Here is a 21,969-nt window from a genome sequence, read left to right as displayed (position 1 = left end):
GCCAGCACCGCCACAGATCGGGCGCCGCCACAAGTTCTCGCAACTCCGCTCCGTATCTTTTCCATGTCCATAATTGATAATTCCGAACCTCTCGGGCTGTCCCCCTCCCCCCTATTCTTGATTGGATTTCAGGGGACCCTCCACATCAGAGTGGGCTCAACAATGGTCAATCCAAAGTTCCAAACCAACAAGTTCAATTTAATTTAAGCAATTTCTTGTTCTTAGCAAGAATAACCGAGGAATCCCGATGCGTACCCTGGACGAGCCCTAAGACGTCGCCCTAACCGAATTGGGTAGTATAACTGGACGATAACGAACGAACTGACCAAGCACTCACCATTCCCATCACTGATTACTGTGACACCGCCTGCATTGCATTGGAGTCAAAATGAAAACTCAGAATAATAATATCATCTCCAAAACGCCCAAGCCTGCCAAGGTCCAGCGACTGGCGGCACAAAATCGCCGGAATAATGTGGATGCCTACTCGTCACTGAGTGCCGGTCACACGTGTCAGGACAAGTTACGACGTACCTCTGGTTATCATCCCCGACAACATGGCTACCGAGTATCTCAACAACCACCAAGAAGTAACAATATTCTAGCCATAATGACTGTCGAGGATACCCATATCCCCTCCCAAACCTACAAGTTTCCAACCTCCTGCTCAAGTAGTCAAGGTGAAACGCCGTCAGGCCACCGCTACGCAATGCGCGGAGATCTGATCAACCCCGTCGTAGTCGATCGCAGAGGCTCCATCTTCCCTTTCAACACCCAATGACTGCGGCCAGAACATAAGCTTTGAAGCTGACCAGTCGAAAGTACCGATCTAGCGCATTCAGTTTCGCATCCACGTCATGCTATACTGCACTCTACAGTACTTGATCGTCGTTCTACTGTTCTACTGAGTATGTGCAGTACGGAGTACTGGACAGTACAATGGACGTCCTGTGCTCACCTCCGGCCATCTGCCAGCCAGGACTCGAATTGAACCACAATTGCAGGGCGAGTACGGAGCTCTCTCTCTCGGAAATCAAAACCGTAAGACACACCCACCAAGATCAGATGTGTGAGCACTGAAAACACTAAAGCACGTTCCCAACCTTCTCTTTTCCTCCTAGGCTCCTACCGTCCCCTACGTACTACTCAGTATTTACCAGCCACAGCCCCTCCACTCCCAGATCCTCAGTAGATGTAAATTCAAGTACAATAGGATAGATCAACACCAACCCATCAAGCATAAGACAAACACAACACAATCCCACCTACAATATACACACCACCACTTTCAATCAAAACCACACCAACACCCATCATGCAACCACCCTCCGACATCTCCGACATCCAAGGCCGTGTAACTTTTGACAGTATACGGAGTACTCTACAGTACTTGTGACTTTCTGTTTATTGTTGATTTACTTACCTAACACACCCCTTGGGAAGGGACTCCTCCACTCCACTCCACTTCGCTCGCTCAGCCCGAACTTCGAAGTTTGCCACCAAGATCATCTCAGCTTGACTACGGCCGCCCTTTTTCAGCCCTGAAATTCTTGTCCCTCCCCCCCGTCCTCAGCCCCGACCTCCCGAGATGTACTAGGTACGGTGTAGTAAGTATGTTCATGTTCCAGTCCACCCACCCACGGTTCCCGAGTCCATCCCAATCCCACCCGATAACTGATTCCCGCATATACATAAAACTGCACTCGGTCTGAATCAACCCTATATATTCTCCAATTGAAGTAAACACGGAAACCTCGAGTGGGAAACAACCTCCCTCAAAAAAAAAAAAAAAAAAAAAAAAAAAAAAAACGATCCCGTAAAAAAGCCGAGGTCGGACATCCAACGAAAGGTCAAACTCAATGGACAACAAAGTTCGGCAGTGAGAGAGAGTGTGTTTGAACTTAACTCCGTAGAATGTATATAGTATTCGTGCGCCCGCCCGCCCGCCCGCCCGCCCGCCCGGACGGTCTGGCCTGGTCTGGTGGCCTAGATGGTTGTGTGGTCTGTCTGACCGAACTGCCCTCTCTGCCTGAAATCTCCAAAACTGCTGTACAGCCCGTGGCGCATAAGTTACGGGTCATCATTCAACGATGAGTACTAGTATTCTAGGGTAACGGAGTCGCCTACCCCCGTGGTCCTGGAGGGGGGTTTGAATGTCCGAATGAAATCCTCGTATACCGAGCGGTCGCAGCTGGCCAGCGGAAAGCCAATTGCAGACAAAGGATACGGTGCGAATGTCCAGCGGAGCACAAAATGAATATCCAGGATACATCGCCCACTCAACGGTTCAGTTGGTGCTTGCTAACTATTATATACAGTACCAGAATGGAGTAGAATGCCATTAGAAATACACATCTCAAAGCATGTCATTTCATCGATCTGATATCAAATGCATCGTCACTGCCGTAAAATAACGACGAGAAAAAAAAATACATCAAGAGGGCCCCGTAGAGAACGCTTTTCATAACAGATTAAATAATAACCGCAAGTCACAAATTTCTCCCATCCGTGTCTCCGTCATCACTGCCTCCTTCCACTACTCCACTGCTGGCTTGCTCACCGACCCATGCGGATGACGCCGGCGGCCATCAACTTCTGGATCTTCATCCGCACCTGGGAGTTCTTCATGTGCTCCTGGAGGGCGGCGGGGTCGCTCTTGGCTTGCTGGAGGATGGTCTGCATGATAGGGTCCTGCAGGATGGACATGATCTATGGATTGCATAGTTAGCCACAGGGTCCCACTGATATTGTCAGGTAGATAACTCACCTCGGGGTCGTTCTGGATTCTCTCCATCGTCTGTTGCTCGGTCTCGCCGGCACGGGCGCTGAACTGAGCGTCCAAGCACTTCTGCTGCTGCTGCTCGATCTCCCGAGCGTGAGTGCCGTCGTCGTGCTCCGAAGCTTCCGTGCAGACATCCAGAGCCTTGTTGTACTCCTTCATGGCAACCAAAGCCTGCGCCTTGCGCATGTACGCCCGAATGAACTTGGGATCCCGCTTGGTTGCTTCGTCACAGTCCTGCACAGCCTGGGGGAAAGCCATCAGCTTGATGAGGGCCGCAGCGCGGTTGGAGAACCCGCGGGGGTCCTCGGGGGCGCGCTTGGTCATCTCGGTGAAGGCATCCACGGCGGCGGGCCAGTCACCCTCCTGGAACTTGGCCTGGCCGAGTTCGCGGGCCTTCTCGGCCTCGGCAGGGTCGACGTAGGCCTCCTTCTCAGCCTTGGCCTTGGCCTTCTCCGCGTTGCGCAGCTTCGTGAGAACATCGGGAGTACGGTGCTCAGTCAGCGCCTTGTGGTAGAACTCGATGGCCTGGCCGAGGTCGCCAAGCTTCTCGTATGCGGTACCGATACGCGCAAAGGCCCTACATTCACGGACGTCAGCCACGGTTAGATGCAAAATCAGACGGAGGATCCTTACTTGGCAATGGCCTTGAAGTCGGCTCTGAGCTCACGACCCTCCTCGACAGCCTTCTGACAGGTCTCGATGGCACCCTGAAGATCGCCCTTCTCGAACTTGGCGGCACCGAGGTTGTTCAGGTAGGTGATGTCCTTGTGCAACTCCCAAGCCTTGCTGTAGTGCTCAATAGCCTCATCAAACTCTCTCTTCTTGTAGAAATCGTTACCAAGCTTCTTCTCGGCATCCGCGGCTTCCTGAGCCTTCTTCTTCTCGAGGGCCTCCTCATCCTCAGGCTCGGGCTCCGGGGCGGGCTCGGGCTCCTTCTTGGGAGCAGCGGGACGAGCATCGGGCATAGGCACATCCTCCTCAGCCTCCTGCGCAGCGCTAGAGGAAGCAGCGGCCTCCGCCGGGGGAGCTCCAAAGTTCATATCGATACCCAGCAACACACTCATGACCTGCAAGAAGCGGGGGTCGCCGATCTCTTGACCGATGTCGTTGGGGTTCTGCTGCAGGCGCTTGAGCTTGGCCATGAAGTCGGCATCGGCCAGCAGGGGAGCGGTCTTGGGGTTGCCGGCGAGCTTCTGGAAAAGCTGAGGATCGTTGAACATTCCACCGAGTCCTCCCATGGGATCGCCCGTCACACCGTCGGCCTGGGCTTCGGCGTCGATGGCCCTCTTGACAGCGTTGAAGCCGTTCTTAGCCTGGTCGTTGGTGGGCTCCAGCTTCAGAGCCTCTTCGTATGCGTCGTGGGCAGCCACTGGATAAGAGACCGTTAGCAGCGGCAAAGCACCGAGTGTGCCATCCGACACGCTTAGGGGGTTAACTCACGGAGATCGCCCAGACCGCGGTAAGCAGCACCCTTGCGGATCCAGCCCTTGGACCAGTCCGCCTTCAAATCCGTAGCCTTGTTGGCATCCTCGAGAGCCTTCTGGTATTCATGTTGCGCGGAATATACAGCGGAGCGATTGGAGTAGAGGATGTGGTTGGAAGGCTCAACTTCAATAGCCTGGGAGAACTTCTCACTGTGAAGATGTCAGTGATCAGGTTTACTAGAGATGCTCCAGTCATCGCTGGTCCGAGTTTGATTGCTTTATTTTCAAGTATTTTCGAGCGGGGTAGAATACGGGACCAAAAATACGTACATAGCAGTAGGATAATCCTTTGCAGAGAAGGCCTTGTTGCCCTCTGCTTTCAAAGCGTCAGCCATGTTGTAAGACAGGTGACAGTAGGTTTGGGGGGGGATAAGAGGAATAAGAAAGAAGTGAGGGTGGAAGAAATGAGGGATGATGGTTCTGGGGGGGGGGAGGAGGGAGTTGAGAGCCGCCGGGGGAGCCAGTGCCAGTTTAAACTACGGCCTGAGCTCTGCCGGGAGCTTCTCGAAATTTCCGCTACAGTACGTACTTACAGCCTCAGGCCACAATAAGGCAGAAACAGCTGTCACTTGTGTTGGTTAGTGTTAGCCTGAAGCCTCAGGCCTCCATGCATGTGAGGCCAAGCCCGAAAGAGAAAGAAAGGCCGCCCAAAAACATCTTCTTTTTCCCGCCGTCATCGAATTGTTCTTTTGCGCTCATTCCTTCCAGTTAATACTTGGTACTTATTATTGAAAGCTAGCTTTTCACAGTTGGGGACTTGAACTGAACTTCTCCCCGCCCACCTTTCTTCAACCAGTCCAAAAACAAAAACCCCCGGCGCGCGCTTCTGATCATGCCCTTCCATAAGCCTTTCCGGTGATAGTTTCCTTCCAACACAGTGTGTGAGACATTTCGGACAAGATCTCGCCCTCACCTTTTCCCCGCCGCGCCCACCACCGCGAACTACAACCCTCTCCCACTCCCCAACACTCCCGAAATCGGATTGAACCGTCGCAAACAATGGCCTCCTCAGCTGGCTCTTCAGTGAGCGAGCTTTGCGCCCGACTCTACGATGCCTGCTTGAGAAACTTCCCGTCCGACCATCTCTTCTACCAGCAAGATCTCCTCGGACTGGGGATCGTCCCCAAGAATGACCTCGCCCTCCTCCTGCAATGCACTCAATCGCTCGTCGACCAGAAACTGCTCCGCCTGCTCCAGGGGAAGAATGATCGATTGGCGTGGAAGATTATCTCCCGGGAGGATGCAGAGAAGTATGAGCCCTCCCGAATCCGGCAATTGAATTCGAAACTAACACGAACGAACCGCCCGCAGACTGCAGAATCTCAGCCCCGACGAGAGTTTAGTCTACAATGTCATCCACTCGACCGGGCGGTCCGGCATCTGGGTACGCGCGATCGGCACGCGCACGAACCTGCACAAGTCGATCCTGGACCGGTGCCTGAAGTCGCTCGAAGGGAAGAACTACATCAAGAGCGTGCACAATGTCAAGTTCCCCAGCCGGAAGATGTACATGCTGGCGGGCTTGGCCCCCAGCGAGGACGTGACGGGCGGGGCCTGGTTCACGGACGGCGTGCTGGACGAGAACTTCATCAACAGCGTCGCCGGGTTCATCGAGTGGAAGGTCAGCCAGAAGAGCTGGTACGAGGTGCCCGCCGTCCACCATCGCAACAACAAGCGCCTCAAGACCGCAGACGGGAATGGGATCATCAGTCACAACCCGCACGACACCGACGCCCAACCGCAGAAGGAATACATCCCCTTCCCCGCCGGGTATCAGGGCTACCCGACCATCCCCGAGCTGACGGCCGCCGTCAACGCCAGCGGCATCACCCCCGTCCGACTGGGCGAGGAGAGCATCACCCAGCTCCTGGAGATGCTCTGCTACGACAACAAGCTGGTCGCCCTCAACAACGGCGAGGTCTACCGCTCCGTCAAGACCCCCGCACAGGTCAAGTCGCAGCAGGCGCGCAAGCCCCCCGGCGAGGACTCTGGCATCGACGACCGTCTCGTCCGCAACGGCATGACCGAAGCCCCGTGCGGTCATTGTCCGGTCTTCAAGCTCTGCGCGCCCGGTGGAGCCGTCAGCCCGGAAAGTTGCGAATACTTCGATCCCTGGTTAGAAAAAGCCCTGGGATTTTGAGAGAAGAGAGAGTGTGAAAATAAAGCAGTGATCGGTTACTCTTCCATCTCTCCCGTGTGCATGGCTTAACTTCGATCTATACCTCTTACCTCTTTTTCCTTCACCTCCCATTTTTTCTTCTTTTTTTTTTCCATTTCTGTTCTTGGATTATTCCCCCACCAACACATCATTTATCAAACCACTTTTCATCATACCTCACCCGACTTACTGTATACCAGTCTTTTTGCGCATCCATAAAGAAAGGGGACACCTAGCTCTTACGCTGAGGCTGGGCGATGATCTTGTTTTGCTTTTGCTTTTGCATAGCGATGGCGTCTTTTGTGTTAATTATTACTTTTCTGCTTGTGTCTCCACACTCCAGTGTCTGATAGTGGGTGTGGGACGAGGGGGCCAGAGTCAGATGTCGATGCATGGTCTGTCTTTTTGTCTTTTGTTCATCAACAAGAGGTCCTATACTCCGAATATAAATTCGAGGCAAAAGAAGTCGAGGGATAAGAATCAATCCTATCTACATGTTTCCAGTACCCACTACCCACGACGTCTATCTTCGTATCTCTAGGTGAAGCCGCTGAGCACCGGGATGGATGCATTTATCCCTAGGTTTGCAGCCCATGATACTAAGACCCCGGCCCGAAATTGTAGATCAGCTTGATTTGATCCCAGGTATGTAGTCAAGCATACCACCTACCGCTTGATGCATGTTGCTACATAAACAAGCATAACACCTCCAAGCCCACGGAACTAATCACATATTCCATCAAGGGCTACTAAACCTTAATTCCACGACTTAAAGACTAAGTAAGAAAGTAAAAGGGTATAAAGACAACACCCAAACACCGAAAGCAGCCTCCAAGAAAAAAAAAATCACGCCCCCAATTTCGCCGAACACTGCGGACAATACCACTTGCCCACGGGCTCCCGGGTCAGCCCGACACACTTCCAATGGAACCACTCGAACTCGCAATCCTCGTTGTCGCACGCCACCATGTCGCCATGGCTGACGCTGCGACACGTGCAATACACCTTGGTATCCTCGTTGCCCTCATCCTCGTCCTCCTCCTCGTCCAGATCGTTCTCCCCGCCGCCGCCGCCGCCGCCGCCGCCCACCCCGGCGCCACCGCGGAGGTCGGCATGTTCCGAGTCGGACATGTCGGCGCTGCTGAGCAGGGAATCGTCCTCGTCGTCTTCACCACCACCATGACCACCGGGTCCAGTCGCCGAGGACGAAGGGGAGGATTTCTTGGTGATTTTGAGGCGGCCGCTGGCGCTGGAGGATCGCTTGCTGTGTTTCCCGTTCAACCCGCTGCTGCCACCGCCGCCACCGCCGCCGCCTCCGCTGCCGGTCTTGAGTTTCTTGAGCTGCTGGTGTGGCGCGACCTTCTTCGTGAGGGCCTTCTTCGTGGTCGAGGCGGAGCTGCGGGGCCCGGCGCTGCCGGCGCGGCTGGAGGCGGGCGTGCCCCCGCCTTTCGGGGTACCGGGCCCCAGCGAGGATTGACGGAGGTTGGAGGACGCGGCGGGGAGGGTGCCCAGGGAGGCGTTCAGCCGGCGGCGCTTGTTCTCGACGGCGCCGGCGGAGGATTCGCGCTGGTGCCGCTGCTGGAAGTGCACGGTGCCCGACGGGGTGGCGGGGGCGGAGGAGCGCGCGGCGGACGGGGAGCTCAGCATGGCGGCGGCCGCGGCGGCGGTCGAGGCGTTCCGGCCGAGGGACTGGTTCAGGCGTTGGGTTGCGCCCAGGATGAGGTTCGCCGCGCCGCCGGAGGCGGAGGCGGACCCGCCGCCGCCGTTGGTGGCGTGTGCGGTCGGGGATGAGGATGCAGCGGCGGCCGCGGCGGCGTCAACGGTGGCGTCCGGGAAGAAGATGCGCGGGGGGTCGCGGTATTGGTCTTTGTTGTTGAAGAGGGAAGGGAGCGGGGGGTCGTTCGAGAGCATGCCGTTGCTTTGGAGTTTGTGGATCGCGATGTCCAGGCGCTTGATCTGTCGGTCCAGGAGGACGCAGGCCTTTTCGCTGAGCTGGATCTTCTCGTCTTGCAGGAGTTGCGATTTGTCGAGATTCTGGAGGATGGTCTTGCTGTATTGCTCCTCCTTCGGGTTGGGCGTCAGGCTGCCGTTGAGCTTGATGAATTTCTGCAGACTGGTGTCGCGCGAGTTGATGGTCGTCCGGCATTCTTGGATGGTCTTGTCTTTGGCTTGAATCTCCTCCATCAGGTGATTGATTTCGGCGGGCAGGTTGGCCACATCGTGCACGAATTGTTCGAGCACCGTGGCGGGGTCCTCTTGTAATTGCGACATCCTTCACGCTGGCTGCCCCCGGTCTCAATGCTGAAGCACAGTTGGATGCTGTAACTTCAGCACCGTGTGCTCACTGTGATCGGGAGGTTGCGGTTCGTGGTGCTAATACTGTAATGCGTGATTCGGTGCTGGTGTGGTTGATCGAGACGACAGCGCAATGGGAGATCGATAGTCGCAAGGGATTCGGAAAGTTCAGGATGCTTCGTTGCTTATCGATAGAGACACGCCGCCGGAATTTCGATGTTCCGTGGTCGAAAAAGGCTGATTACTAAGAGGTAAACACCATGAGAGTTGCAGCTGTGTGCTATTTCTTATATACTTCCAAACCACTATTCTAGTGTTGACAAAAGTTCTAGAGCAGAGATATGCAGAAGAATGAAGTACTTGATACCCATTAGTGTATTATACCAGCTGGCTGTTCGAGCCAAAAACAGGTACGTAGTCTTTAGTATACAAGAAGAAAAGTACCGAGCGATTAATGCCGGCCCCATTAACGTATTCCTGATACGCTTCCTCAAGTGGTAGGATTCCACTTCCACGACTCCTCCTCTAAAAAGAAAATTTCATCATCTAGACAATGAAAGAGTCCTTAGCCACAATGCGTCTCGCTCATGCCATAGTGATGCAACACAGCAGCATAACAAAAACCGCTTCGCTATGCTAATTCTGGATGAACTTGACTGCATGCACGAACGTGTACAGAACCAATGAAGCGACGGGAAACAAAGTGTATAAACGAAGACATTAGGTGGGTGAAGCGACCGGAGAGCGCAGCCACCCCGGCACGTCAAAATATCGAAAAACTAAGAGTATCTTCCAAAGACACAAGTTTGGGAGGAGCCTGCCAAATCCTGACTGAATCGAACTGTAAAGAAGTAGAGATGAAGGTCGCAGCCTGATAGATGGTAAGACGCGTCAAGGACAACATCCTTGAGGGCAGCTGCTGAGCCCAGAGTGGAAGTTACCATCCTATGGATGTCCATCATACCCTGCCGGATTCAACTCTTGCTACTGGAATACCCTGAGTCCTGAGGCGTTATGAGGTCGCTTGCAATGCCGCTGTTGAGTTTGATTGAGTGTTGAGCGCAGGCGTATCCGACCAGGACGACCTTTTCCTGAACCGAGTGGCCGCGCTGACCGTAGGCTTCACACGGGTCAACCGCGTGCTGGAAGTAGAGACACCGGCAAGCTGCGAATCGCTCCACGAGTTTGTAGCACATGATGACTGAGTATTATGGTAGTGGGTAATCAATTGAAAGACGTAGGTGGTCTAGAACAAAATGGCGGATCTAACGTCCTGCGTGCGCTGCGATATGTGTGAAAGGAAGGCAGACGATAAACCGATCAAAGAATGGTAGCTAATCGCACGACGCGACAGCTGACAGTGACTTCGGTGCGATTGACAACGGTGGCCTGCAGTATGGTTGAATGAAAGAATCCTGACTGTTTAGGCTACCCAGGAGCATGTTCACAGAAAGGACTCAATCATAAGCGGATGCAAAGATCAAGAAGAGTTGACACTGCCGAGAAAGCACAACCCGGCATTCTAAGTTGTTTTCGATAACGCACAGAGGACAACAGTAGACTCCAATGCGAGGGGTCCATAAACCGAGACCGCGGCCGTTAATGGATAATTGCTTGAGAGCTCTTCGAGCCGACCTGTTCCATCACGGGGGATATTGAAGATGAAGAACAAGAAGGTTACAAGCGAAAAGCAGAACCGTCAAGGTTAAACAAGAATTGGTGGAGCCACAGGGGAAAGAGCACTGAGGGATGGTAGCATGACCGAGAAGAAGGGTTGGAGGGGTGGGCAGGAAAGCAAGAAGAGAAAAGGTGGGAAGGAAAGGGAAGGGAAGGAAAGGAAAGGAAAGGAAAGAGTAGAAGAAGAGACGGACGGAATGATAGAATGCAGGCGAAAAACAAGCGTGCAGATTGGTGGTCGAGTCCCCAGGTAGGCCGGCCTCATAGGGCAGAGTGCCAGAGGTGAAAGTAGTCGATCAGTGGGGAGGGGGAGACAATTCCCGGTCAGGCTGAACCTCACGGACCAGCTACGTATTACTCGTAGGTAGTGTGATCCACCAGGTTCAGCTGGAACACCTTGTTCCTCAAGAGCCAGAGCATCATTTTCAATGGGACGGGTGTTCTCCGAAAGAGGGGAGTGACCGGCCGTAAGGCTGCAGGATATGCAGGACGACAAGCAGCCCCGTTTCTCGATCAAGCCTGCCGGGGATTGGACCAAGCAGGTTTGGTAGATTGACCATAAGCGATGTCCATTGCTCGGTGATAATAATCAAGTCAGTTTTGGTGGGGAAAAACCGAGTGTTGAACCGGCTGATGGAATTAGTCGTACTAGTGGAAGAGCAGTGGAAGAGCAGTGGAAGAGCAGTGGAAGAGCAGTGGAAGAGCAGTGGAAGAGTGGAAGTAGAGTGGATAAAAACCATGGCGTAGGGCTGAACTCGGCAAGAATAGAAACAGAACGTGCCCGTCCGCCGTCAATTGGCCTGCTTCTTCTGTCCCGGCACCAGTTCAGCCACCGTATCAGGCAACAATCTTCTCAATTCATGGTTCGTGGATCCATCATCCATTCATTACCTGGTATCCTTCAAAATCATTCTCGGAATATCGGAATGCTTCCTCGCATCCCCTTATTGAATGTGTTATTTATAATTATCATATTTTCCCACTCTTATTATTATTATTATTATCATTAATTGATGAACCTAAGCTTCTTCATTGTGGTGACTAAAAGAAAGCTTCGTACTCCCTACCAAAGGAAGACTAAGGGGTCCTGGTTCGCTATGCAATATGAGGTAATTTCTGGACCTCGCTGTAGGGCTGACCGTCCAGATGAGCAAACCTGGCACAAAACTGGAGCTGCAATTCGCCAGGCGAGACTGTTCAAAAAGTTAATGTCCTGGGGAAACAATGGCCCTGGCCGCCTCAATGAAGTCATTACACCACACAGTACGGTATTTTACATCAGGTGTCGAAATTCTGTGGCTGTTTGTGGAAGCCATCAAGGTACTGTACCACCACCGGATTGCCGTGGATACTCGGTGCTACGGTTTTCGCAATTTCTTATATTATCTCCTCAGCTCATCTCAACTACCAAGCGATACCTCCTATAAATGGTTACGCGCACCATCGATTGCAGTCATAAAGTAGGCATTGATAAGTTAGACCATCAAATCATCACTTCATCATTCATGTCCCGGCTCATCAATGTAATGCTTGTCAGGACATTGGTGGAAAGGCCTTGCCGGGACCACTCATCCTATCGTCGTTCCATCCGCCTGGCTATACTGCCGTTTCTAGTAGAGAGCGGATATTTCCGTTGTTCTTCACTCCTGACCACCACTCTCACAACAACCTCAACTTTCTTTCCTCTTTCTTCAATCCCCACCTACTGTCTCCTTTTCACCCCCCTTCGACGAGGACACTCCTCGCCTCCCTCCAACCACCACCTCCACTGCGAAGCGAGACCGGCTCGTCCGTAGCAGAGCCCAGAGTCTGGCACTGTCCCCTGAACTTCTCTCTCTTTTTCTTTTTTTTTTTTTTTTTTTTTTTGTGGGTTTTCTGTGAGCCTCTTCGAGTGCCAGATCTGTGGTCCACGTTGCCCCGTCCCAGGGGCAACATGTTATACGGTTCATTTTAGTATAAATCGGTCCGGTCCCAAACCAAAATGAGTAGTCTGCTCCGCGTCACGCTGCCAGCACACCATCAGGGATACAATAACCGATCCTGACAGTGCGCGTGAGTTGATCGATGAGAATCAACATTATCCCTTCATCACCTCACAGACAATGACATTATCTCCGGACAACAATTCCCTGCCTTCTGACGGCACTCCGGGCCCGTCTGTACTCCTCATCACTGTCCTCCGACTCGGAGCAACTCGCCTCCGAGGACTCGGTCACATACCCGCAGCGACTGCCTCCACAGTCGAGCTTGACACGGTCTCCCTTGCGGGTGATCCCATAGCGCTCACACCGGCAGATCGGGGTCGGGGGGTCACTCATGGAACTGAGCGACGAGGGAGAGGTACTGCCCGAGGAGCGGGACGACAGCGAGCTGCCCGCAGAGCTGGGCGGGCTGTTGGAGAGGGAGTACTCATCCGAGAGACGGGATCCCGCAAACCGCCGGGTCAGATCGTCCATGGTGGGAGGCCCACCGACAAAGTCGGTCTCCCGGATCTGGCGAGAGGCGTAGGGCTTGGAGGGCTTGGGGTGCTGGATCTTGGATGGCGAGAGAGCCCGGCCCTTGACCACTTCCGAGACCGCCGAAGTCCGACGGTGGCTCTTGCTAGGGGCTGAGGAAGAGCTGGAGGACTTGCCGCCGGGAACATCCAGGATGTTGAGTTTGCGGCCAGTCGTGGGCTCCACCGTATATTCAATAGCAGGGTCATGGGAGACGTGATAGCCATCCATGATATACTGTAGTGAGTTAGTCAGTAAGGTGTGTCATTAGAAGAGAAGGAAGCAGGATCACCGACGTAGTACCAGTACCGGCCACCCAACTTGAGCATGGAAGTCTGGAAGCGGAACTTGCCCACCCACGAGCCGGACTTGTTCTCATCGCGCGAGAGGGGGATCTGGCGGGAGTAGTTGTCCCACGAACCGACCAGGTGGACGGTCTTGACATTGGAGGAGGTCCGAAGAGAGAACTTGAGCTGAACGGACGACATTATGGCGATAGTATGCAATTGAATCGAACCAGAATTATACTAGAAGATTAGATTATGGTAGAAAGGAATATAATAAATGATCGTGTCGACGATGGCGGTGCTAATGTTGTTGGGGCGAAGTGACTGCCAGAGTCAATTCGATTCAGCCTCGTGCTGCGGCGGATTGCTGAGCGGTTGGTTCGTTGGCTGTGCAAGACAACAAAGCGTTAAGCTTGACGGGGATCCAGTCCTCGACACGTAAAAAAGGCAGAAAGAAGATTAAGTTGTAAGGCGAGCAAGTTTGTCTGAGCTGGAAGCAAATCGGGAACAAAAACTATTGTCGACCGGCGACAATGTATTGAACCGTTGGAAGTTTGTACAGTTTAGAAGTATCCTGTGCGAATTGAAGCAAGACAACAAGGGAACATCCAGGAGCACAGCTCTCGGATGGTTATGGGTTTTTTTTGTTTTGGTAGGTGGGTGATATTAAGGGAAGTATAAGATGAAGATGAAGATGAAGATGAAGATGAAGATGAAGAAACAACAAACAAGCAAGTGCAACCAGTGCACAAGATACTTCCAAAACCACAGGCAGAACAGACAAGACTAGCTTGCTGAAGAAAGAAAAGAAGAAAGGGAAAAGAAGGGGAAGGCCAACGAGGGCCCGGCGGGTAAGAAGGCTCTTTTATGAGGGAGGAGTCCATTACTCAGTACGGAGTACTAGGTACTGAGTAGGTAGGTAGCCTCCTGGAGGAGGTAGGTAATTACCTGCACTACTGAGGAATAGCGACAGTCCGTCCACGGTCACTCTGTCACACCCCAGCAGCGGGTAAGTCCAGGGTTCGATTGGCCTGCGCCGCCAGCCCGTCTCCGAGCCTTTAGCCATACAGAAGCCATTGCTTGCCGCCCAGCCAGCAACCACTGCCAGCCTCTCCAACCTATAACAACCTATAACATTCTCCTCCATCACCCTCCTCTGCACTATCGTCACCCATCACTCACAACATGGAGGTTAAAGTTCACCAGACCGAGGAGGGGAAGCCCAGAATAGACTTATAGAGGGTCAAAGTCTGCTCCCTCACTGGTGGATGCCTCAATGCCTCTCACCCATCACTACACCCGTCTCCATTATCACGGACAGCCCGGGTGGGGGGGACTGCATGACGAAGAGGGGGAATATGCAGACGTGCATGCCATGGGCACACACATCCTTCACCTACACCAACACGGCTGATTATTGATTCGGCTCCAATGCCACCATTTATTCAGTCAAGTACAGCAAAGTATATCGTAATCCCAACCCCTTCGCTGCTCACTCATCATCATCTGCCAAAAAAAGAAAGAAAAGAAAACAAACAAAAAAAGAATCACAACCCTCAGATCCTTTGTACGCCGGAAAATGCCGAATCAGTCGGGTCTTCGGTTGATATCGCAGATTTTGATGGTGGAGAAGGATGGGAAGCAAATTCAGTGGGGAAAAAAATAAAAAAAAAAAAAACACCGGAAGACAAGAAAGGAAATTATCATGATATAGAGAGGCGGGGGTGAGAAGAGAGAGGGAAAAAAAAAGAAAAGAAAAAGAAATTCAACTGATATACATGGATGGTATTCCCTGTTCTCTCTCACCGCACGGACACTCCAGACCGGTTGGTAAACATGCGAGCGGCAATGTTCATCGAGGCCAGCTCTTGGAACAGAAGCTTGGCTGCATATGGGATATGCACCTGCGAAATACGGTGCTTGTTGTTGCACAGTCGGCACTCGAACAGACCTTTCTTGAGTTTTCTGCAGAATCTCCGTTAGCATGGTCCGTCCACTAGAGTCAACTAGTCAGCTAGTCAGGGAAGCATCGTCAAACTTACGCAACCGGGGTCATTAAGCCGCAGTCATCGCAGATATGCACGCGGAAGGGGTCGGACACATCGAACAACCGCTCCTTCAAAAAGGCACTGGCTCCGTGCGCAATCATACAATCGCGCTCCATTTCTCCGAATCGAAGACCACCATCACGGGCACGACCCTCCACAGGCTGTCTCGTCAGGATCTGCGTAGGCCCGCGTGCACGGGCATGGATCTTGTCGTCTACCATGTGGCGCAGACGCTGGTAGTAGGTCGGCCCCAAGAAGACCTGGGCCACCATCTTCCGTCCAGTGTGGCCGTTGTACATCACCTCAAATCCACGAGACTGGTAACCGTGTTCACGAAGAAGACGAGAAATTGAGTCGACCGTGACGTCGGTGAATGGTGTGGCGTCACCCTCAAATCCACGTAGCGCAGAAACCTTACTAAGCTGACACTCAATCAAGTGGGCAATTGTCATACGAGAAGGAATGGCGTGAGGATTGATGATCAAGTCGGGAGCCACACCCTCACGCGTGAATGGCATATCCTCTTGACGATAGGTGATACCAATGGTACCCTTCTGTCCGTGACGCGAGGCGAACTTGTCACCAATTTGGGGCACCTTGGTCGTCCTCATGCGTACCTTGACGAACTTCAGGTCGTCGTTACTCGTAGATACCAACACCTGGTCCACGATACCATTCTCCGTGCTTCTGAGGGAAGTGGAGGCGTCCGTTTTGGTGTGCGCCTTGGTCCGTTGGCCCAACTCCTCCGCGTCTGGAGCCAGAGGTGCGGTTTTACCGATGATGATATCGTCACCGGAGACACGAACACCCGGGGCGATGATGCCGTCCTCGTCGAGCTTATCATAGGTTCCCTTCCGCATGCCGAGGGTGTCCGATCTCATCGGCTTCTCGAAGCGTTCAATGACTTGCAATCCCACCATTTTCTCGCTGTCGGTGTAAGTACGGTAGAAGAGACTGCGGAATAAACCACGATCAATACTGCTCTGGTTCATTACGACGGAATCTTCCTGGTTATAACCAGAGTAGACAGCGATAGCAACAATAGCGTTCTGACCAGCCGGGAGCTCACGGAATCGCAAGAATTCCATGGACCGCGTTGTGGCCAGGGGCTTTTGAGGGTAGTAAAGGATGTTGGCCATCGTCTCCATACGTTGGTCAAAGTTCGTCAAAAATACCCCCATGGCTTGTTTACCCATAGCGGACTGGTAGGTGTTACGGGGAGACTGGTTGTGATCTGGGAAGGGAATGATACTGGCACAAACACCAAGGATCATACTGGGATGGATCTCGCAGTGAGTCCAAGTGTGCGCCTTTTGACTCAGAATGGAGCGTACACGCTTGTTCGGATCGTGTAGTTCCTCATCCGGAAGAGCATAACCAGCCTGGAGTTGCTTGGAAATTTCGAGATCTTCCGGAGTCATGGAAATCATGATGGTCTCTTCTTCTTCAGCATCGACGTACTCCACTACACCAGACTTCACCAGGCCATCCCAACCGAAGTAACGATCGCGGCGGTCTTCTGGATCCAAGTCTGGAGGCAGGTCTTTATCTTGTTCCAGTTTGCGGATGTGTTCTTTGTTGAGCACCAGAGAGCCGCAGTTTTCACTCTTCGGGTCATTGTCAATGACGTAGAGCGGTCGGCAGACACGTCCAGCATCGGTGAAAATCTTGAACTCCCGCTCACGAATGTCTCGAATCAGACTGACCTCGTGCGAAATCATGTTGCGGCGACGAAGGGAAAGCATCGTGTTGACAAGGTGAGCGGGATCTCTGTGGATACCAACCCAGACACCATTGACAAACACCTTGGTAGCGTTCGGTGTCACTTGAGGTTCGAACTCCTCGAGGACTTCCATATTACGCTGAATCATGAAATCAATGATAGGCTCGCTGGGCGTACCGACAGTGATATAGCACATGAGAGCCAAGTTCTTGACCAAACCACAAGCTTGACCTTCAGGGGTTTCAGCCGGACACACCAGGCCCCAATGAGTGTTGTGAAGCTGACGAGGCTTGGCGATCTTTCCGTCTCGCCCGATGGGTGTATTGGTTCGGCGAAGATGGGACAAGGTGGAGGCGTAAGTGTAACGACTGAGCACTTGAGACACACCGGCCTTGGAGCTAGCTGCCTTCTTCTGCTCGCCCCAGTTACCCGTAGCAAGAGCATACTTCAATCCTCCCGTCAAGGTGCTAGCCTTGATACCAATGTTCAGGTAAATCTCTCTGTTCGTCTCCACGCACCGCTGAACATACCGCTGTAGATCGCGGGTGACGCGGGTGAACAAGACTCGGAAAAGGTTCGCAAGAAGAGGACCGGCCAAGTCCAGGCGCTTCTTACCGAAATGATCACGGTCGTCGACATCCCGGCGACCCAGAGCACACTGGAGAAGTCTGTGCACCATGTAACCCAAGAAGAAGGCTTTCCGCGTCTCACTACCTTCGCTCTGGGAGATATGCGGGAGGAACTCTTTCTGCATGATCTCACGAGCATAACGGACACGGCGTTCGTGGTTCATGCTGGACTGGGAAGAGCCACGCTTGGCGATGAAGTCAAGTGCGACCTCGCGGTCCTGAATGACGAAACCTTCTTCAATACATGGCTTCAGCATCTCCAGCATAGGTGTGTCGTTGCGGTCATAACAAATGTGGTTCAGGATATCTTCATCAGAGACCACTCCGAGAGCTCTGAAAACAACCACAATTGGAATATCGGTCTTCACGTAGGGCAGTGTCGACCGAATCGTGGGACCAAATCCACCCTTGGCACTATCACCTTTCGCGAACAGCTTCAGAGACAATTGTGACAAAAGCCGCGAACCCTTCTCGACAGCACTGCGAATTTCAGCAACATAAGGTGTGGGACTGGGTGGCGCCTTCTTGAAAACCTGGACCGTGTTGCCAGCACTGCGTTCCTGGGCAATCAGAACCTTCTCACTGCCATTAATGATGAAGTAACCGCCCGAGTCGTAAGGGCACTCATTCCAGTTGTAGAGAGCCTGTTCGCTCAAGTCCTTAAGGATACAGTACTTGGACTTGAGCATGATGGGCACCTTTCCGATGAACACCGTCTCCTCCTTAGCTTGGTCAGCGGGTAGTTCCTTCTGCTCCCACGAAAGATAGGTGCCATGAGCTTTGCGATCCTCGCTCGGGTCACCCATCTCATCCTCATCCCGGTCGGCAATCAGACGTTCCCGACCCTCCATAATCTTCTTGGTAACACCCAGGTATAGAGGACTGGCATATGTAAGGTTACGTAGACGAGCCTCCTGCGGCAACATGATGGTCGTCGCACCATCACCTTCCGTCACGGAGGGGCGGGAGAGCATGACGGTTCCGAACTTGAGCTCGTATCGGCGGACAACAACCGGGTCGACTTCATCTTCGGCGGGGGGGAGCGTCTGATCCAGTGTCACTTGGCCTTGTTCCTCCACCAACTCCTGCATCGTTGACGAGATGAACTCATCGAAAGAGTCTAGCTGCTGTGAAACCAGACCCTTGGTGTCGAAAAAGGACGAGATGACGGTCCAGCAATCCTCCGACGTGATCCCCTCGTCCATATCATCGTAGTACTCATCCTCGTAGGCATCTTCGTAGTCGGCCATCTTGACGAATAATCGATCACGGACCTAGCAAAATGATAAAGGACAAGGATTCAAGAAGGCGCAAAGGGCGCGACGCGCTCGGCGGAAAATATCCCACTCGACGTCGCCAAAGGGCTAATGTCAGAGGGTAGACACCGGGGGGTGAGAATTCGAGATGGGCAAGGACAGAAGCAATCAAAGAGCCGGGAGCCTCAAGAAGATAATGAGGTTGAAAAACCCAGGCCACCGGTGATGCTGGTGAAGGGAGCAAGCAGCTGGGGAAGTGCTTCAAGTCTCCGGGCGGGCGATGATGGATCTTGACTTGATGAGCGAGCAGAGAGAGAGAGAGCCGCCACTAGTCCTCCCGACCGCCTGCTGCTGCTGGCGCCGCTAGTCACGGGTAGTTAACTAAGGCAAAGGCATAACTACAGTAACACTAATCCGAAACAAAGAACCACCATCACGTGATTGTTATTTATCCATTGAATTCAATTCACTTTGGTGTTACTTTACATTACAATACAAGATACATCCACAATGACCTCACCTCACCCACTTCCTATGCTTATGCATTCTGGGTGAATGCTCATGGTTTGCTAGCAGCTATACCAAGATTGATCTTCTGTATCCCAATCATACAAACTGAAGAAGTGTCTCCAGCATCTCCTTATGGTCCTTTTGCCCCGGATCTTCCTCCGAAAGACCTTCTACTTGCTCTAGATGTACAGTATTGTCAGTCTTGGTTCTCATAGTGAGGGATACAGGAGGTGTGTAATTGCCATACCTTGTAAGGTAGCTTTGACCAAAGACAAATCCTCATCTCGGTCTGCGAGAAGGGAAACAATCTTCCTCTTGGCCCCATCATCTTCGGCGACGAGCCAAGCCAGAATCACGTCAATGAGCTGCAAAAGGCGTCAGTATGTCTGGACGGGGCTGAAACTGGCGTCGAGTATGAGCGACGAACCTGAATTGAAAACAGCCCAGCGTCAAACCGCCGGGATAACCATTCGCCTGCCATGACCTCCTGTTCCTCTGGTGTGAAGCTTTTCCGTTCCTTCTCAATCGCTTGCTCGACGGGAGACACTCTCGAAGCATAATCCCGTCGTAGCTTGACGAGTTTCTCGATCTTTTCATAGTCCTTCTCTATGAACTTGGCAAGCGTACGTATACGCGGCGCGGACCCCCCCGGTAGCAGGCGCAGGAGGGAAGCAAAAATGCCCAGTAAATGTTCGACCGTCTGGTTCTCTTGCTGCTGAATGTCAACCCAGCCCGAGCACTCACGAGAAGAGTATAGCATACCTTGCGCTTGAACATGCCAAATACAGTACTCAAACATGCTGCTTCGATGAACCTCTCGCAAGCACTTGCACCTGCTGCACCGCCTAGAGCATGATCCAGGACTCGTAAAGCTCTCTGTTTACTGAACTTCCCTTCTTTCAGCATAATCTGGGCGAGTTCAATTCCTTCACTTTGCAGGAATTTGTCCTTGCCAGATTCCTCATCAACGACGCAAATCAAACAGTCAAACAAATTCTCGACATATTCCTCCTCGTCAGAATCTTTCTCTGGATCACGCTTGCGATATTGGCTGAGTAATTGAAGAAGAACTTCAACGCCGTCCAAGCCCACGAACCTCTCGCGATTCTTGGCCGTAGACTGTAGTAGGATGGCCAGAATTTCAGCCGAGTATTGTTGATTCTGGCTCACAGGCCTTTCCTTTTTCTGAATACGAGATATGAGCCAAGGCAGAACATTGGGGTCCTCCCCTATCTTCTCTGCGATTGACGCTTGCGAGGCGAGGTTTTCAAGAACATCTTGGGCGGTCTTAGTAACTTGTCGAGCTCCCGAAGGACGGCGGACTCACTTAGCACGTAGTATACTCCTGCTCTGTCAACCTCGGATTCTTCGTCTAGCCTAGACAGGTTTTGCGCTAGTAGTTCAACAAGGTCGGCATCCAACTACCACTATCAGCAAGTTTCTAGCTTCGGTATACAAGTGAATATACCATAGCGTTGACAAGTGTGTCCCATTGCTCCTGCTCAGCTTCCACATCTTCGTCAGTCAATTCCCCAATGATCTGGATGGCATCGATCGCGATATCGGCGTTTTCATGGGAGAGTAAGGATACGAGTGAGCCAACGCAGCCCAGCTTTGCGAATTCATCGAACAGTTCGGGGTGCTCGGAGAGAATCGATAGGCCCTTGATCTCAGTATCGAGGTCCGCCTCCGAAGCCATAAACCTAGGAAGCTTAGCAAGATTTGTTCTTCCGTATCATGATCAACCCAGATCAAAACCCACTTTTGAGGATCATTCTCGAATTTTCCGCGAAGCTCAGCATTCTTGGATATCTTCTTCTCGAAGTTCAGGGCGAATCGTCGCACCCAGGCAAGGTCAAATTTCTCCAGCTAAGCCACATCAGCACTCATCCCCATGCAGCTTCATGAGCTATGCCCTTACCGATGCCTCTTCCTCTTCATGCTGGTCAATGTATTGCATAGCCTGGGCGGTCTGGCGCTCCATACCACCGCCGAAAAAGCGACCTTCTTCGTCGTCGGGGACATCTTCGGCCTCGAAATCCGGGGGTAATTCTGGGCCGGCATAGTCGTCCTCTGCGTCGCCTCCTTCCTCTTCTACTATTGCCGCCTTCCCTTTTGATTTAATATCTCCACCCGCGTCCAGCTTAGCCGCTTTATAGAGCTCATCTTGCATTGAACGTCAGCACCGTCTGCCGGAAAGGAGGGGTATTCGTAACGAACTTGGGTCTTTCGAGGCATCATATTTGCGCTTTGAACTCGCTGCAGATGAAGGTTTCTTTAGACGTTAGCAAGCCTTTGGGACCTTAGTGTCATCATGGATTCTGTACCTTGAAGAGCTCATCGATGCTCGTCATGGCTGCGGCTTGCGCGAGTGGACTTAACGGAGGCTCTCGTCACCACCAACTCAAATCAGGTAGATACGCGGTATGCAGGTCGACCAGTCCAGACTCCAGTAGATAAGTTCCTCTTGTTGACCAATTCAAGCAAGTTGCGACCGTTGACTGCTGCTGCTTGATTGACTGATCGCGCCGCAGCTCCCAAGCCGATACGGGTGCCGCGATAAGCTAAAGGCGCAGCTGCCAAGCATGGAAAGATTTCTCGGCCTCCGGCATCATTCCGCATTGC

General features: G+C 52.6%; 8 protein-coding genes across 8 annotated transcripts; 3 read left to right on the top strand and 5 right to left on the bottom strand.

Moving 5' to 3' along the window:
• Positions 1-2,404: 2,404 nt before the first annotated feature.
• On the bottom strand, positions 2,405-3,220 carry sti1 (Hsp90 cochaperone STI1). The gene has a single exon (XM_025653684.1). It carries the CDS (start codon positions 3,104-3,106, stop codon positions 2,537-2,539), a length of 570 nt encoding a protein of 189 aa, XP_025503951.1. The 5' UTR covers positions 3,107-3,220; the 3' UTR covers positions 2,405-2,536.
• BO66DRAFT_88776 (uncharacterized protein) lies at positions 3,221-4,271 on the top strand. The gene has a single exon (XM_025653685.1). The coding sequence runs from the start codon at positions 3,334-3,336 to the stop codon at positions 4,168-4,170; it is 837 nt and encodes a 278-aa protein (XP_025503950.1). The 5' UTR covers positions 3,221-3,333; the 3' UTR covers positions 4,171-4,271.
• A 709-nt stretch (positions 4,272-4,980) lies between these two features.
• Positions 4,981-6,895, top strand: BO66DRAFT_374266 (RPC34 RNA polymerase subunit family protein). Its single transcript, XM_025645588.1, has 2 exons — positions 4,981-5,516; positions 5,578-6,895. The coding sequence occupies exons 1-2, from the start codon at positions 5,266-5,268 to the stop codon at positions 6,404-6,406; spliced, it is 1,080 nt and encodes a 359-aa protein (XP_025503949.1). The 5' UTR covers positions 4,981-5,265; the 3' UTR covers positions 6,407-6,895.
• A 365-nt stretch (positions 6,896-7,260) lies between these two features.
• BO66DRAFT_391931 (putative PHD finger domain protein) lies at positions 7,261-8,857 on the bottom strand. The gene has a single exon (XM_025647380.1). The coding sequence runs from the start codon at positions 8,693-8,695 to the stop codon at positions 7,271-7,273; it is 1,425 nt and encodes a 474-aa protein (XP_025503948.1). The 5' UTR covers positions 8,696-8,857; the 3' UTR covers positions 7,261-7,270.
• Positions 8,858-12,417: 3,560 nt separating this feature from the next.
• Positions 12,418-13,560, bottom strand: esdC (GTP-binding protein EsdC). Its single transcript, XM_025653683.1, has 2 exons — positions 13,188-13,560; positions 12,418-13,128 (listed from the first exon to the last, which is right to left on the bottom strand). Exons 1-2 carry the CDS (start codon positions 13,377-13,379, stop codon positions 12,505-12,507), a joined length of 816 nt encoding a protein of 271 aa, XP_025503947.1. The 5' UTR covers positions 13,380-13,560; the 3' UTR covers positions 12,418-12,504.
• Positions 13,561-14,509: 949 nt separating this feature from the next.
• BO66DRAFT_88638 (uncharacterized protein) lies at positions 14,510-15,061 on the top strand. The gene has a single exon (XM_025653682.1). The coding sequence runs from the start codon at positions 14,610-14,612 to the stop codon at positions 14,904-14,906; it is 297 nt and encodes a 98-aa protein (XP_025503946.1). The 5' UTR covers positions 14,510-14,609; the 3' UTR covers positions 14,907-15,061.
• BO66DRAFT_88632 (DNA-directed RNA polymerase II core subunit RPB2) lies at positions 14,944-18,923 on the bottom strand. The gene is made up of 2 exons (XM_025653681.1): positions 15,221-18,923; positions 14,944-15,143 (listed from the first exon to the last, which is right to left on the bottom strand). Exons 1-2 carry the CDS (start codon positions 18,826-18,828, stop codon positions 14,981-14,983), a joined length of 3,771 nt encoding a protein of 1,256 aa, XP_025503945.1. The 5' UTR covers positions 18,829-18,923; the 3' UTR covers positions 14,944-14,980.
• A 353-nt stretch (positions 18,924-19,276) lies between these two features.
• BO66DRAFT_391928 (beta-catenin-like protein 1) lies at positions 19,277-21,864 on the bottom strand. The gene is made up of 10 exons (XM_025647379.1): positions 21,672-21,864; positions 21,565-21,619; positions 21,266-21,510; positions 21,107-21,213; positions 20,813-21,047; positions 20,672-20,765; positions 20,107-20,621; positions 19,772-20,056; positions 19,592-19,709; positions 19,277-19,523 (listed from the first exon to the last, which is right to left on the bottom strand). The coding sequence occupies exons 1-10, from the start codon at positions 21,696-21,698 to the stop codon at positions 19,441-19,443; spliced, it is 1,764 nt and encodes a 587-aa protein (XP_025503944.1). The 5' UTR covers positions 21,699-21,864; the 3' UTR covers positions 19,277-19,440.
• Positions 21,865-21,969: the final 105 nt, after the last annotated feature.

The sequence above is a fragment of the Aspergillus aculeatinus genome (assembly GCF_003184765.1).
Source record: "Aspergillus aculeatinus CBS 121060 unplaced genomic scaffold BO66scaffold_24, whole genome shotgun sequence".
Lineage (NCBI taxonomy): Eukaryota > Fungi > Ascomycota > Eurotiomycetes > Eurotiales > Aspergillaceae > Aspergillus > Aspergillus aculeatinus.
Note: the sequence above shows the minus strand (reverse complement) of the source record. Positions and strands in the feature narration are given on the sequence as shown.

Bases quoted from the DNA above. Each gene is read 5' to 3' on its own strand.
- esdC (XM_025653683.1), bottom strand. From the start codon at position 13,379: ATGTCGTCCGTTCAGCTCAAGTTCTCTCTTCGGACCTCCTCCAATGTC. The intron at 13,129-13,187 runs GTCGGTGATCCT...AACTCACTACAG, and splicing joins GTGGCCGGTACTGGTACTAC to TATATCATGGATGGCTATCA.
- BO66DRAFT_391931 (XM_025647380.1), bottom strand. From the start codon at position 8,695: ATGTCGCAATTACAAGAGGACCCCGCCACGGTGCTCGAACAATTCGTG.
- BO66DRAFT_88638 (XM_025653682.1), top strand. From the start codon at position 14,610: ATGCCACCATTTATTCAGTCAAGTACAGCAAAGTATATCGTAATCCCA.
- sti1 (XM_025653684.1), bottom strand. From the start codon at position 3,106: ATGACCAAGCGCGCCCCCGAGGACCCCCGCGGGTTCTCCAACCGCGCT.
- BO66DRAFT_391928 (XM_025647379.1), bottom strand. From the start codon at position 21,698: ATGACGAGCATCGATGAGCTCTTCAAG. The intron at 21,214-21,265 runs GTAAGGGCATAG...GATGTGGCTTAG, and splicing joins ATGAAGAGGAAGAGGCATCG to CTGGAGAAATTTGACCTTGC. The intron at 20,057-20,106 runs GTATGCTATACT...GACATTCAGCAG, and splicing joins TTGGCATGTTCAAGCGCAAG to CAAGAGAACCAGACGGTCGA.
- BO66DRAFT_374266 (XM_025645588.1), top strand. From the start codon at position 5,266: ATGGCCTCCTCAGCTGGCTCTTCAGTGAGCGAGCTTTGCGCCCGACTC. The intron at 5,517-5,577 runs GTATGAGCCCTC...AACCGCCCGCAG, and splicing joins TCCCGGGAGGATGCAGAGAA to ACTGCAGAATCTCAGCCCCG.
- BO66DRAFT_88632 (XM_025653681.1), bottom strand. From the start codon at position 18,828: ATGGCCGACTACGAAGATGCCTACGAGGATGAGTACTACGATGATATG. The intron at 15,144-15,220 runs GTAAGTTTGACG...GAGATTCTGCAG, and splicing joins GGCTTAATGACCCCGGTTGC to AAAACTCAAGAAAGGTCTGT.
- BO66DRAFT_88776 (XM_025653685.1), top strand. From the start codon at position 3,334: ATGCGGTACCGATACGCGCAAAGGCCCTACATTCACGGACGTCAGCCA.